We start from the raw sequence: 14,574 nt of genomic DNA, 5'->3' as shown, positions 1-14,574 counted from the left end.
GGCAGGGCCGGGCAGCTTGGGTCGCTGCTGCCCCACCGCTGACCCTCACGCGAAGCTGCGCACACAGACCGGAGACATTTTCCCGACTGGGCCTCCCTTACAAGCCGCGGCCCTGGGGTTAGGGGCGGCCCGCGCCCCTCTCAGTGGGGGGCGCCCCGACTCGCCGGGGGCGGGGTCACGTCCCACCCGGGCCGCCGAGGGCACCGGCGCGACGGAAACCTGAGCGTGGCCAACACAGGGGCTTCCTGGGCCACCTCCCCGGGCGCCTGTGGCCCGCGGTGGGTGCGCTGGCCGTCGCCGCCCCCGAGCCGTCGTGGATCCCACTGTCGCGCACAGCACCTGTGGACGCCCTTGTCAAGCGTCTGGAGCTCCCCTGAGGGAGCCGAGCCTAGGACAGACATGCTACTACTCCCGTTTCCTGCCCCTTCGGAGCGGCAAGGAGTGGGTGAGGCGGAACCGGGTCGCTGCACAGAGGAGCCCCCCGTGCTAACGGCGGCCTGGCCCTGCAGCGGGGGTGCTGGGGCCTACTCCGGGATGGCGAGCAGGTGGGCCTCGGTCCACCGGCCGGCGCGCGAGGGAGGGCGCCCGGCGGGAAGACGCCGTCTCTGTCTCTGCGCCCCCTCGGGCTGATCAGGCCCGAGCGCAGCGCCCGGCTCTGGCCCATTCCCATGGCATGACCCCGGGGAACCCCGCGCTGAGGCGGCCAACGGCTGCCCTGACACAGGCCGCCTGGCCCTCTGTCGTCTGGCTGTCTGGGCGCCTAGGGCAGAGATGCCAGTAGGGGAAGGGGAGATGCTTCCCTACTGCGTGTGGGGGGACGTTGTGTTTTGTGGGGGTCGGGGGTCACAGCCCTGCTTAGAGCGGTGGGGGAGGGCGGCTGGCGCAGCTGGCCGGCGGTGGGCGGGGTCACAGGCGAAGTTGTGTGTGTGCGCGCGCGCGCGCGCGTGCGTGTGTGTGTGTGTGTGTGTGTGTGTGTGTGCGCGCGTGTGTCGAGAGTGCGGCGTGGGGGAGGAGGCTCGCAGCCTGCGCGCAGGCGCAGGCCTCCCGCCGCGCCGGTGCCCTGGAAGGAGGCGGGCAGGGAGCGGGGGCGGTAGGCAGGCCAGAGGGCTTGCGGGCTGACGCGAGGTGGGGAGGGCGGGGAACCGCGTCGGCGTCGCGGGGCGCGGGCGATTCGAGGCCGACGCATCCGCGCGTGCGCGCGCCGGCGGCGTGTCCGCGTTCGAGGGGAGTGACGCGTGCGCGTTCACGTGTGTCCGGGAGAGCGGTAAGGAGCGCTGGGAGGCTTGAAGGAGGTGGGGGTGGAGAGACGACGGGGGTGGGGGGGGGGGGGGGTGAGGAGACGGCGCCTGCGCAGTGAGCCCGGAGGAGCTGTGTGTATGTGAGAATCTGACGGGTTCAAAATGGCGGCGGCTGCTTCAGCGGATCCTCCTGTGTGAGGGAAACAACACCCCTCCCCAGCAGCTGCGGCGGTAGCGGCGGGTCGCGGAGCACCTTTCCAGCTCCCGGGCCTGTCGCGGCTGTTCCTCTCCCGGGCAGGGGGCTCCTCTGGTGGAAGGGCAACGACAGGGGGCCCATCCCCCGGAGTCCCTCCTCTGCGACTGGGGAGTAGCCGGGGGGTGGGGGGATCGTCCCGCAGCGCGGAGCCCCGGCTTAGGGGACGACGCAAAGGCAGCCGGGGGCCCCCAGTCAGAGCGCTTCGCTCCTCCCGCCCCCTCCGCCCCCCGGGGCCGGGGCCCGCGTTCCGGGGGGCCGGGCGGCGCGGGGAGCGTCGGCCGGGTGGATCTCAGCTGATCGGCCGTGGCTCCTGGGCTTCGGAAGCGTCTGCGCTCGGCCGAGGGTACCGAGAGGAGGGTGCTCCTCGCGGCCGGGTGCCCGGGTCTCGGGCTGGGGCTGAGGACTGCCGGCCCGGGGGAGTCGCCGAGTGTCTTGCTCTCCTCTCCTAACGCCTCGGACTCCGAGTCTGTAAAGCCCGAGGAGGAGGCTTGATTCAGTAACTGTTTCCTCTTTTCCGGGTCGCTTAGACCCGTGTCTGGATACTGGGTTAATACACAGAAAAACCGAAGACGACGTTAGGGATTTAATTTTTTTCTGTTTTTGGAATCTTCTCTCTTGGACAAGAACTCAAGAACAAAATCCCCGGTGAGATTTCCCCTCCCCCCTCCCCCGCCCTGGGAAGTTTGGTTCCCTGTCTGATCTAAAGACTTGATGTAAAGTTTTTATTTCGTTGCAAGGGGTGAACCATAGAAACGCCTTTTCCCTGGGGGAGCAGTCGAGGTTTGCCGCTTTCCTGTCCAGCCCTGGCGGGGTCAGGCTATGGCCCTCACGACCGAGGCAGAGGAGGGTAGTGCCACGGACTGTTCTCTCAAACTATGTCATCGGGTCCCCTGAAAGGATTCCGTTAACGTGGACGTAATATATTTACAAGAGAGAAAAACATTTGCATTCCCAATGGAAGCCATTATCCAGCAAAAAGGATATCTAGAAAAATCAAAACCCTTTCTTGGTGTTATGGATTGATTGACGAGCCAACCTGTCTTTATTTAATGGTCGTTTCATTTATTATTTACCCATCTGGATCAGATGGTGTTTTTGCCTCCGTATTGCAACTCTCAGATTTGTTTCCGAGTTGTACACCTTGTGTTGTGGAGGGTAGTTCTGGGAAGGCAACAACTGTGCGCAGTCTTATTAGAAGGATATGGGGCATTGGTTTGGAGTCTTTCTGTAATAACTGTTTTTTCTTGCCTTTTTGATGAAAATAATCTGCCCTTTTTGCTGATAGTTTTTCATTACTTGTTTGAGAACTCATTTGTTTAGCATCTGGATTAGTTTTGCGCGTACTTCCAACTGGTCATTCAGGCTTTAGAAATAGAAGTCCTTGCTGGGTTTGGTGGCACGCGCCTTTGATCCCAGCACTCGGGAAGCAGAGGCAGTCGGATCTCGTTTGAGTTTGAGGCAAGCCTGGTTTACATAGTGAGTTCTAAGACAGCCAGGCTATGTAGAGAGACCCCCATTTCAAAAAAATTGGGGTGGGGGGAGTAAGTCCTGAGGCTTTTCCTCTGTCTGTCTGTCTAGCTATCTAATCTGTCTAACCTATTTATTGCTAATGTTGCCGGGAAGTTTTGCTAACTGCAACCCTATGGGCAGAAACAAACGATGTGACCGGGTTCTATAGTTGTGATGTGATTAATGTTGACAAGACGTGGCACCATTTGCCCATGAGGGTAAAGGCTCCAAATTCATGAAAGGATTCTTAACTTTCAACTTAATGAGGAATGTTTAAGTTTGAGAATGAGTTCTTATATCTGTTCATTTCCTTTGCAATTTGGTTCCTAAGGAGGAAGAGAAAGGCAGCCCCAGAGTGGTTTCTTTACGGTATTTTCATCAGAAGAGTAAGAGATGGAACCTGAAGAAGAAAGGATTCGGTACAGCCAGAGATTGGTTAGTATTTCCCTTCTTTTGAAAGTAATTATTTAAATGGCTTTTCCATGTACCAGAGGAGGAGTGTAGGTATAATAATATCTTACTGGTTTTTTTTTTTTTTGCCAAGTAGTTAGACCCTTAATTCATCCTGTTTTGAAATGGAGTTACAGCCTAAACTTTTATAGAAATCATTGCAAACTGCAAATGAAAGGTTTTTGTGGATTGCAACCGGACTAAGATTCTTAACTTGGCAATACTGTTGTAAATCTAATTGAATACGTTATATTAGAATGTAAATTTTGGGAACAAACCAAGGAAGGATAGCTTTATTCAATAAATTAGTATTACTTGACTATTTAAAATTTGTAGGTTTTGAGCTAGGGCATTAATAAGCTATGGATTTTTGGGGGGTAAGTTAACTGGTTGTTTTAATAAGTTAACAGTTTGGTGAGTTTGGAGGATTATTGAGGGGATTGATTGAGGGCAATACTGGATGCTGCTTAAGTTCTATGTCATAATATTTTGGAAGGAATTTATGAGACATGTTACTGAAGAACACTTGTTACAGTTTGGAGGGATTAGCTTGTATGTGCATTTGGATGTTTTTAGTCTGCTTCCCTCTCAGGATCTCTCTGTTGCAGTCTAGGAGTTGTTGTCTCTCCTTAGTCAGAGAGACCTTTGTTAGCATTATTCCCCCATGCAGTTATTTTTAAACACTTGAATTTGAGTTTGTAGAGTGGGGTAGGAGAGCCACAAAATTGTATGTGAGATCTGGTGAACTCAAAGGCTTAGAATATTACTGAAGAATTTATGTGATTTTTTTTTGGGGGGGGGGTCTGTGTTTAGACTGTTTGAAGAAAAGTAAGTAAATAGTTTCCTAATCCATTTTCTGGTGATCTTCACTCTTAGAGAAAAGGCTACAGGTTTCTCTTGTTTGCTTTTTTGAGATACTTTCTCATACTATAGCCTGTGGTGGCCTGGAATTTGTGGCAGTCCTCCTGCCTCAACCTCATGAATGCTGGTATTTCAAGTGTGAACTACCTTGCCTGCTTTCTTTTTTCTTTTTCTTTTAATGTGCTTGTTTAAAAAAAATAGATTGGGTATGGAAGGCTAGAGAGATGGCTCAGTGGTTAAGAGCACTCTAAAGAGCACTCTGCTGCTCTTGCAGAGGACCTGGTTTAGTTTCCAGTACCACATGGAGGCTCACAAGTAACTAACTCCTGTTCCAGAGGATCTGATTCCTTCTCTGACCACCTGGGTACCAAGCACACGCACAGACATACAAAACACATAAAATATCTAACTAATTTTTAATGATTTGACATGTATCAGCAAGTATATCTAACGTGCATATATTCTGGTCAGCGGTATTTCAGGTATTTATCTTATATCCCTGAATCCATATCCATTAATAAGATTTTTCTGGGTGGTGGTGGCACACACCTTTAATCCCAGCGCTTGTAAGGCAGAGAGAGGTGGATCTCTGAGTTAGAGTCCAGCCTTGGTCTAGAAGAGTGAGTTCCAGAATGGCCAGGGCTATACAGAGAAAAAAAATTGTCTCTCTTATACATATCTAGATACCTATATAAATAAATATTTGTGTAATATATAAACAAAATCTTTCTTTGTTTGTTTTTTGTTCTGTTTGTTTCCTGACAGGATTTCTCGTGTAGCCCTGGCTGTCCTGTACAACTCCATAGACCAGCCTGGCCTCGAACTCAGGGATCTACCTGTCTCTGCCTCCCAAGTGCTGGGATTAAAGACGTGTGCCACCACACCCAATCAAATATTTATTTATAAATACAAATACATATAGTTAAAATAAATTTAAAGATTTGTTTTATGTATATGTCTACCTACATGTATGTATGTATGTTACCACATGCATGCAAATGCCACAGAGGCCAGATCCCTTGGAATTGGAATACAGACTTTAGTGAGCCATTGTGTGGGTGCAGGATTACTAATCTTGGGTCTCCTTCAAGAACAAGTGGTCTTAACTGCTGAGCCATCTCTCTAACCTCTGGAATTAACTTTTCAAGTTTATAGAATTGTTGAACTGTTTGATAGATACCTAAAGGATCTTAAAGTCTGGTGTTTAAAAGGAAAAGCCTTTTCAGCAAACAAAACATCTCACATTTTTAACAAAGTAGAGAAGTCTTGAAGTAAGGCTATCTAGAGATTCTGTGAGACTTTTGTCCTGGTTTTTTTTTTTTTTTTTTTTTTAATTATGTAAGGTAATTTCTTCCTGTGTCATGCCACCCTTACTAGCATATTTCTTCTTAGTAATGAGCTATTGCACAGTGTTGTGTAAAATAATATGTTGTATTTTTGCATATGTGTACATTTGTGCTTGTGTATATGTATATGCTTGCATGTGGAGGCCTTGATCACTTCACTTTGTCTATTTTGTGTGTGCCCATGGCCATATTTGTGCTGTTGTGCTCACCTGGAGTGTAAGTATGGAGGCTAGATGTTATGTCTTCCTTTACTGCTCTCACTGTATTTTTTAGAAAAGGTATTTTGGCTAAACCGATTGGCCAGCTTTCACATTGGTGCCTTTGTTTTGTTTTGTTTTTGAAGATAGGGTCTCACAGAGACCGTGTTGTCTGAGGATGACCTTGAACTGATCCTTCTGCTTCCACCTCTGATTGCTGGAATTATAGGCATGATCCACCATGTTCACTCAGCTTTTTACCAGACTGCAGAAGATCAAACTGAGGTCCTCATGATTGCAGGGCAAACACTTTACCAACTGAGCTATCTCTCCAGGCCCTTATAATGTAACTTTAAAAAATTTATACACACACACACACACACACACACACACTTTTTTTTAAAGCATTTGTCTTAAAAAAAATAGAGTTTGCTATGCAAATAAGGCTGGCCTCAAGTTTCTAGTGATCCTACTTCTCCCTCCATCATGTATTGGATTGCATACACTATACCTGGGTCTTAAGTAAGATATACTATATTTTAAACTGAGTTTTAAGACTTACATGAAGGTTCAGTTCCTAGTCAACCCCCACCCCCATGATGCCTCACAATTGCTTGTAACTCTAGTTCTAGGTGGTCTGATGCACTTTTAAGATCTACAAGGGCTCTTACATGCACATGCTACATACTACATGCTATACACACACAATAAATAAATGTAAAAAAATGAAAATACTGATTCTATTTTTTTCTTGTCCTTAAAGAGTTATAAAGATAAAAGAGGTATCACACTGTGATAGGAAAAATAGCTCATTGTTACTGGATAATAGCACACATTAGTTGAATGTGCAATTGGTCCTTTAAGTTCCTAATTCAACCAGCCATGATCCACTAACACTTGAAAACAGAATGTGTCTGTGTTGACCATGTACAGACATCTTTGTTATTATTCGCATACAATACAGTTAATGGTTACAGTGATGTGTCATAATGACATTGAGGACAAATAATACTATGTGTGTAAGTATGCTCTATGATGTTATAAGGGTGCATTTGCAGTATATATCAGTTTTAAGAGTGTATCTCTGTCTTTAAGTGATGCAAAACATTTGCTAATTTGTTTTTCAACAACCTTTAAGATGAATTTTTCTTTATTTTTTGTTTTTTAAGACAGGATTTCTCCAGCCAGGCAGTGGTAGCACATGCCTTTAATCCCAGCATTCGGGAGGCAGAGGAAGGTGAATCTCTGAGTTTGAGGACAGCCTGGTCTACAAAGCAAGTTCCAGGACAGCCAGGCCTTTTAAACAGAGAAAACTTGTCTTGGGAAAAAAAAAAAAAAAGATAGGATTTCTCTGTGTTGTTGCTCTGTAGATCAGGCTGGCCTCAAACTAAAGAAACCTGCCTGCACCCTTTCCCACCCTCCTACGCATTGAAGGTGTGCACCACGATTGCCCAGCAAAGGTGGATTCTATGATTCCCTTTATAGATTTGGAAACAAACATAATGCCTTAAGTAATTTGTCCTGGGTTAGTTATCTAGCTAAGAAGGGACAGAGCTAGGATTCAAAGTTGACAGTCTAGTTAAGGTCTACTAAGCTGTTCAGCTTTGTTGGTGATACTTTTTTATGTTTTTTGTTTGTTTGATTGGTTATGTGTTTGCTTGTTTGTTTTTTGAGACGGGGTTTCTCTGTGTAGCTTTGGAGCCTGTCTTGGAACTCACACTGTAGACCAGATTGGTCTTGAACTCACAGAGATCTGCCTGCCTCTGCCTCCTGAGTGGTGCCTCCTCGCAGGATTTAACTTTTTGAGAGACCTCTCAAGCAATTAAAACACTAACTAAAAAGGTCAATATAACTATGTAAGTGAAGAAGTTAGAATATTGACAAAATATTATGAATGTGCTGGGAAGACAGAGACTCAACAGAGTTGGTAGTATGTTTAGATTACAATATCTGTGTCTGAATTACAGAAAGGATTGGAATTGCTATCCTTAGACAAACCCAGGGAGAGTGCAGGAATGGATTTGTGACCAGTTAGGACACTGTGGTGATTCAAGTAATATGTTGGTATGGGATTATTGAGAGCTGATGGGAGAATTAGAAGGAATGATTAGAAAAATACTTAGAGAAACCATAGGCTTTTCACTTATTAGATGTTTTGAGAATGAATGTAAAGGAGGTGTAGATGTGACTTTGTGTCTTATAGTGTAGTACATTTATTAAGATAGGGCACACTTTTTTTTAACTTTTGTTTGTTTTCTGAGACAGGGTTTCTCTGTGTAGTCCTGTCTGTCCTGGAACTCACATTGTAAACCAGACTGGCCTTGAACTCACAGAGATCCATCTGCCTCTATCTCCTAAGTGCTGGGTTTAAAAGTGTGTGCCACTAACACTAGGCCCAGTTTTATTCTCTAAAGTCAATTTTCAGTAATTGTATATTGAAGGAAACCTCTCGGACCCTCATTTTTCCTGTGACTCATGATATCTAACTGAATATGAGATGAGAAGTTCAGTTTTATCTGTGTAGTATGTTTTGCAGCCAAGCATGATTCTTTTTCATGGCATATACATAGTGTGGTACCATTATATCATTGAAACTCTCATGTTACTGACTTGGTTAACTAAGTACACCAAGAACAAACTAGAATGTAATACAATTTAATCTGTTCTGGGGTAAAGTACTGGTGGTAGTGCTATAATTATCAAAAGAGGTGGTTAGGAAAGAGTCAAAGGGTAGGAAAGTGCCAAGGAAGAATAATTTGTTATGTCTTTTTGCTTCATTTCTGGTCATTAGAAAAAGACAGAAACTGTTATGTTCCTTGAACCATTGAGTTACTTTTGCTCTGTTACTATGTTCTCCAGTTTACTGTAATAATTAGTTTGGTTTACCCTGGTTCCTTGATACTGGGAAATGGTTTCCCTGAGTAGCAGCAGGCATGACTGAAGTACAAGATATCCTAAAGACATTAATTTGGCAGTCTTTTGGTCTTGTAGAACTGAATGCTAGTCTACCAAGATCTTTCCTTTGTACTTTTAAGGAGAAAACAATGTCAGTTTGGCAGTAATTTAATCCTTAAACACTTCTCCTACCTGCAAGAATTCTCCTAATTATACAAAGACTATTTGAATTTGTATATGAACTGCTATTGGATTATCCTTTATGCTTTGCCAACTTTTTCTCTGGAAAGCATTTCATTTTACTATTATTTTATTTTAATTAATTTTTTTAAGACAAAAGCTTACTACATAGTTATGGCTGTCGTGGAACTTACTATGTAGACCAGGCTGGCCTTGAAATTGCAGAGATCCACCTGCCTCTGCCTCCCAGCATTGGGATTAAAAATGTATATCACTATTCCCCGTAAGCATTTTACTTTATTCATTCATTTATTTATTCATCTATTCATTTATTATTTATTTATGGGTTTTTCAAAACGGTTTCTCTGTGTAACAGCCCTGGCTGTCCTGGATCTCACTTTGTAAGCCAAGCTGTCGTCGAGCTGCCTGCCTCTGCCTCTGCTGGGATTAAAGGGGTGTGTCACCAAGTCCAGTTAAGCTTTTTTTTTTTTAAGATTTATTTATTTAGGGGGGGGCTGGAGAGATGGCTCAGTGGTTAAGAGCACTGGCTGCTCTTCCAGAGGTCCTGAGTTCAATTCCCAGCAACCACATGGTGGCGCACAATCATCTGTAATGAGGTCTGGTGCCCTCTTCTGGCTTGCGGGCATACATGGAGGCAGAATGTTGTATACATAATAAGTAAATAAATCTTTAAAAAAAAAAAAAGAAAAGGTGTTAAAAAAAAGATATATTTATTTATTATGTATACAGTGTTCTGCCTGTGCACTAGGAATCCTGACTGGAGCTACCAGGTAATAAAGGACAGACACTTGTACAGAACAACTGTAGTCAGGTGGCCTGTGATGGAGTGGCACCAACTACACAGCGACCCAGAACCTTAGCACCTTTATTATGTACAGAACAGGGTGAGTTAACCAGTCTTAGAAGAAGATGTCTATAGGTGGAGCAGTCTCAGGACTGTAAACTTTGGAGTAAGGAACTGAGGTTTTTAGTTTTTGCAACATTCGAACTTGACCAGAGGAAGACTTTATCATCCCTCTGAGCCTTAATGGGGAGTGGGGAGGAGCTTTGCCTTCTTCCATGGATCTGAGGCATTGGGTCCTTGACATGTAAAAAATATATATTCACTCAGGATTTGCCTGTTTCTGTACATTCACTCAGGTCTTCCTCCACTTTCCCACACACTACTAAGCAAACTGTCTCTCCTCTCTATCTCTATGAAGTGTCTTCCCCCGGGTCAGAGCTTCCTATTATTTTTTAAATTAATTTATTTATTATGAAAATAGTGTTCTGCTGGCATGTATACCTGCATGCCAGAATTGGGCACCAGATTTCTTTACAGATGGTTCTGAGCCACCCTGTGATTGCTGGGAACTGAACTCAGGACCTCTGGAATAACTGCTGAGGCATCTCTCCAGCCCCCATTAAGTTCTTACAGCATAGAGTATCTTTTATGCTAAGTACTTACTAGAATCTGAATTTGCTTTCTTAGTTTCCTTTTTTTTAAATGTACAGGTGCTTTTTTTTTTAGATTTTATTTATTTAGTATATAGTATTCTGCCTGCATGTATGCTTTCAGGCTAGAAGAGGGCACCAAATCTCATTATAGATGGTTGTGAACTGCATTGTGGTTGCTGGGAATTGAACTCAGGACCTCTGGAAGAGCAACGAGTGCTCTTAACCACTGAGCCATCTCTCTGACTTTTGGGGGGTGGGTTTCAAGACAGGGTTTCTCTGTAGCTTTGGATTCTGTCCTAGAACTAGCTCTTGTAGACCAGGCTCGAACTCATAAAGATCCACCTGCCTCTGCCTCCCGAGTGCTGGGATTAAAGGCGTGTGCCACCACTACCCGGCTCCCGACTCTTACTTTTTCACAGAACATAATAAAGTGTTACATGTTTGGTAAATTGAGAAGAATTGGCATTTTAAACCAAGTGTGGTGGGTGGTACATATCTTTTGTCTCAGCACTAGGGAGGCAGAGGCAGAAACAGGTAGATCTCTATGAGTTTGAGGCCCCCTTTTTTACATAGAGTTCCAGGATAGTCAAGCTAGATAGTGAAACTTATCTGTTTAGAAAATTTATTAATTAATTTATTAATATTTATTGAGATCTACATTTTTCTCTGCTCCCCTCCTCCCTTTAATTCTCCCCCAAGGTCCCTATGTTCCCAATTTACTCAGGAGATCTTGTCTTTTTATACTTTCTACTTACCATGTAGATTAGATCTGTGTAAGTCTCTCTTCGTGTCCACATTGTTGTCTAAGTTCTCTGGAATTCTGGTTTGTAGGCTGGTTTTCTTTGCTTTATGTTTAAAAACCACCTATGAGTGAGTACATGTGATAATTGTCTTTCTGTGTCTGGGTTACCTCACTCAAAATAATGTTTTCTAGCTGCATCCATTTTCCTGCAAAATTCAAGCTGTCCTTATTTTTTTCTGCTGTGTAGTACTCCATTGTGTAAACGTACCAACCACATTTTCCTTATCCATTCTTTGATTGAGGGACATTTAGGTTGTTTCCAGGTTCTGGCTATGACAAACAAAGCTGCTATGAACATAGTTGAGCATATGTCCTTGGCACGATTGAGCATCCTTTGGATATATACCCCAAAATGGTATTACTGGGTTTTGAGGAGGTTGTTTCCTAATTTTCTGAGAAATCACCACACTGACATCCAAAGGGACTGTACCAGCTTGCATTCCCACAGCAGTGCAGAAGTGTTCCCTTTTCCCCACAACCTCTCCAGCATAAGTTGTCATCAGTGTTTTTGATCTTGGCCATTCTTACAGGTGCAAGATGGAATCTCAGAGTTGTTTTGATTTGCATTTCTCTGATGACTAAGGATGTTGAACATTTCCTTAAGTGTCTTTCAGCCATTTTAGATTCCTCTGTTGAGAGTTCTCTGTTTAGGTCTGTACTCTATTTTTTTTATTGGATTATGTGATCTTTTGATGTCCAATTTATTGAGTTCTTTGTATATTTTAGAGATCAGACCTCTGTCTGATGTGGGATTAGTGAAGATCTTTTCCCATTCTGTAGGCTGTTGTTTTGTCTTGTTGACCATGTATTTTGCTTTACAGAAGCTTTTCAGTTTCAGGAGGTCCCATTTATTAATTGTTTCTCTCAGTGTCTGTGCTGCTGGGGTTATATTTAGGAAGTGCTTCTCTGTGCCAATGCGTTCGACTGTACTTCCCACTTTCTCTTCTATAAGGTTCAGTGTGGCTGGCTTTATGTTGAGGTCTTTGATCCATTTGGACTTGAGTTTTGTGCATGGTGATAGATATTTTTTGCTTTATCAAAGATCAGGTGTTCAAAAATGTGTGGATTGATACCTGGGTCTTCTAGTTGGTTCCATTGGTCCTCCTGTCTGTTCTTATGCCAGTACCAGGCTGTTTTCAGTACTGTAGCTCTGTAGTAGAGTTTGAAGTCAGGGATTGTGATGCCTCCAGAAGTTCTTTTATTGTACAGGATTGTTTTGGCTATCCTGGGTTTTTTGCTTTTCCAAATGAAGTTGAGTACCGTTCTCGAGGTCTTTGAAGAATTTTGCTGGGATTTTGATGGGCATTGAGTTGAATCTGTAGATTGCTTTTGGTTAGAAAATTTATTTTTAATTATGTATATGTGCATGTGAGTTCAGGAGCTCATAGATGAGGCCATCATCCAGAGGTGTCAAATCCCTCTGGAGCTGAAGTTACAGGTGCTTGTGAGCCACTCAGCATGGATGCTGATAAACAAACTAAGGTCATCTGCCAGAGCAGTGCTCTTAACCATTGCTTTCTCTCCAGCTCCAAGGAGTTCTGGGATTAAAGGCACGCAGCACCACCACACCTAATTGCCTTTTTTTCAGTCTTAAAATAAGAGCTTACTCAATAGCACAAGCTGGTCTAAAACTCGTGGTAATTTCCCTGTTTTAACTTCCTTGGTACTAGGATCATAGGCATGAGCCACCATGCCTGCCTGAATTCTACATTAATAAACGTTTTATTTTGTTTTGTTTTGTTTTTCTAGATAGGGTTTCTCTTTGTAGCCTTGGCTATCCTGGAACTCACTCTGTAGACCATCACTGCCTGACCTTGCCTTCAATAAACATTTTAAAAAGTATTTAAAGTATGTGGTATTTTGCCTCCATATGCTTGTAGAGGCCAGAAGAGGGTGTTGGATACGCTGGAATGCTAGTTGTGGGCCACCTTGTGGAGTTCTTGGTTCATTACTACTGTGAGTTCTTTTTTTTTTTTTTTTTTTTTTTTTTTAAAGATTTAGTTATTTATTATGTATACAACATTCTGCCTCGATGTATGCCCGCATGCCAGAGGAGGGCGCCAGATCTCAGTACAAATGGTTGTGAGCCACCATGTGGTTGCTGGGAATTGAACTCAGGACCTCTGGAAGAGCAGCCAGTACTCTTAACCTCTGAGCCATCTCTCCAGCCCCCACTACTGTGAGTTCTTGAAAGTTCCAGTTTAACCCAGGATAGCACAGACATAAGTATTGACTTTTTTGAATATATTATTAACATAATTCTATAATAAGGGGGAAATATTTAGGTGCTATAACTTATTTATAATTATAAAAAAACCCAACCATCTGGAAGCAACCTGAGCCAGATTGCTGGATCTCCATTCCCAGAATTTCTGATTAAGTCTAGCACAAGATTAGAGCATTCTATTTCTACCTATTTCCCAGATAATAGGGTCAGGGACCACATATTGAAAATAGCTGGGTATAATGTCACATACTTATAGTCCTAGCCCCTGGGAGTAGGTAGAGGCCAAAGGACAATATTTGAGGCCTATCTAGGCCATATGAGTCTGTGGAGATGCTATGAGGAGGGAGAAAAAAAGAAGAGGGGGGATTTAAAAAAAAAAAAGCCAGTTAGATGGTTCAACAGGTACTTGCCACCAAGCCTCATTACCTGAGTTCCTTGTGAGGCCAGCCTGATGTTTAGAGCAATACAAAACTCAAAACAAAAGTTTTGGAACAGGGCATATAATACAGCCTGTAATCTCGGTACTTGGGAGATGAAAGCCATAGGAGCAGGAGTTCAAGGGTATCCTTGGCTAAATAGTGATTTCGAGACCAGCCTGGGCTATGTGAAACCCTGACTCAAAAAAAAAAATTAAGTGTTATTGTTGATTTTATTATTTTACTGGTTGTGCTTTTTATTATTTTTATTATTTGTTGTTGTTGTTTGAGACAGGTTTTTGTTTGTTTGTTTTGTTTTTTGAGGCAGTTTCTCTGTAGCTTTGGAGCCTGTCCTGGAACCAACTCTTGTAGATCAGGCTGGCCTCGAACTCCCAAAGATCCACCTGCCTCTGCCTCCACCTCCTGAGTGCTGGGATTAAAAGCCTGCACCACCCCGCCCAGCTGAGACAGGATTTTTTGTTTAGCTTTGGCTGTTGGGGAACTTTTCTGTTAACCAGGCTGGTCATGAACTCAGAGATCGGCCTGCCTTTACCTTCTAGGTGCTGGAATTAAAACATGAATCACCATGTCCACCCCTTTTTTATTCTTTGTTTAACATAAAGAAGTGACTTTCCTTGACATTTCCATGCATGTACTTGCTCATATCTTTTTAAGATATGTTTACTTGCTCTTTTTTTTTCATGATTTTTCAAAATAGGGTTTCTCTGCCTAGCATAAC

General features: G+C 43.9%; 1 protein-coding gene across 1 annotated transcript in view; it reads left to right on the top strand.

Annotated features, from left to right (window-relative positions):
• Positions 1–1,245: 1,245 nt before the first annotated feature.
• Positions 1,246–14,574, top strand: part of Kdm2a (lysine demethylase 2A) — a 76,062-nt gene continuing 62,733 nt past the window's right edge. The window contains 2 exon segments of the mRNA XM_038328341.2: positions 1,246–1,264; positions 3,335–3,438. Of these exon segments, the coding sequence (XP_038184269.1) occupies positions 3,397–3,438 (42 nt within the window). The 5' untranslated portion in view covers positions 1,246–1,264; positions 3,335–3,396.

Source organism: Arvicola amphibius, chromosome 1 (genome assembly GCF_903992535.2).
Source record: "Arvicola amphibius chromosome 1, mArvAmp1.2, whole genome shotgun sequence".
In the NCBI taxonomy this organism is placed as follows: Eukaryota; Metazoa; Chordata; class Mammalia; order Rodentia; family Cricetidae; genus Arvicola; species Arvicola amphibius.
The sequence above is the reverse complement of the archived record's forward strand: the minus strand, read 5'-3'. Positions and strand labels throughout refer to the sequence as shown.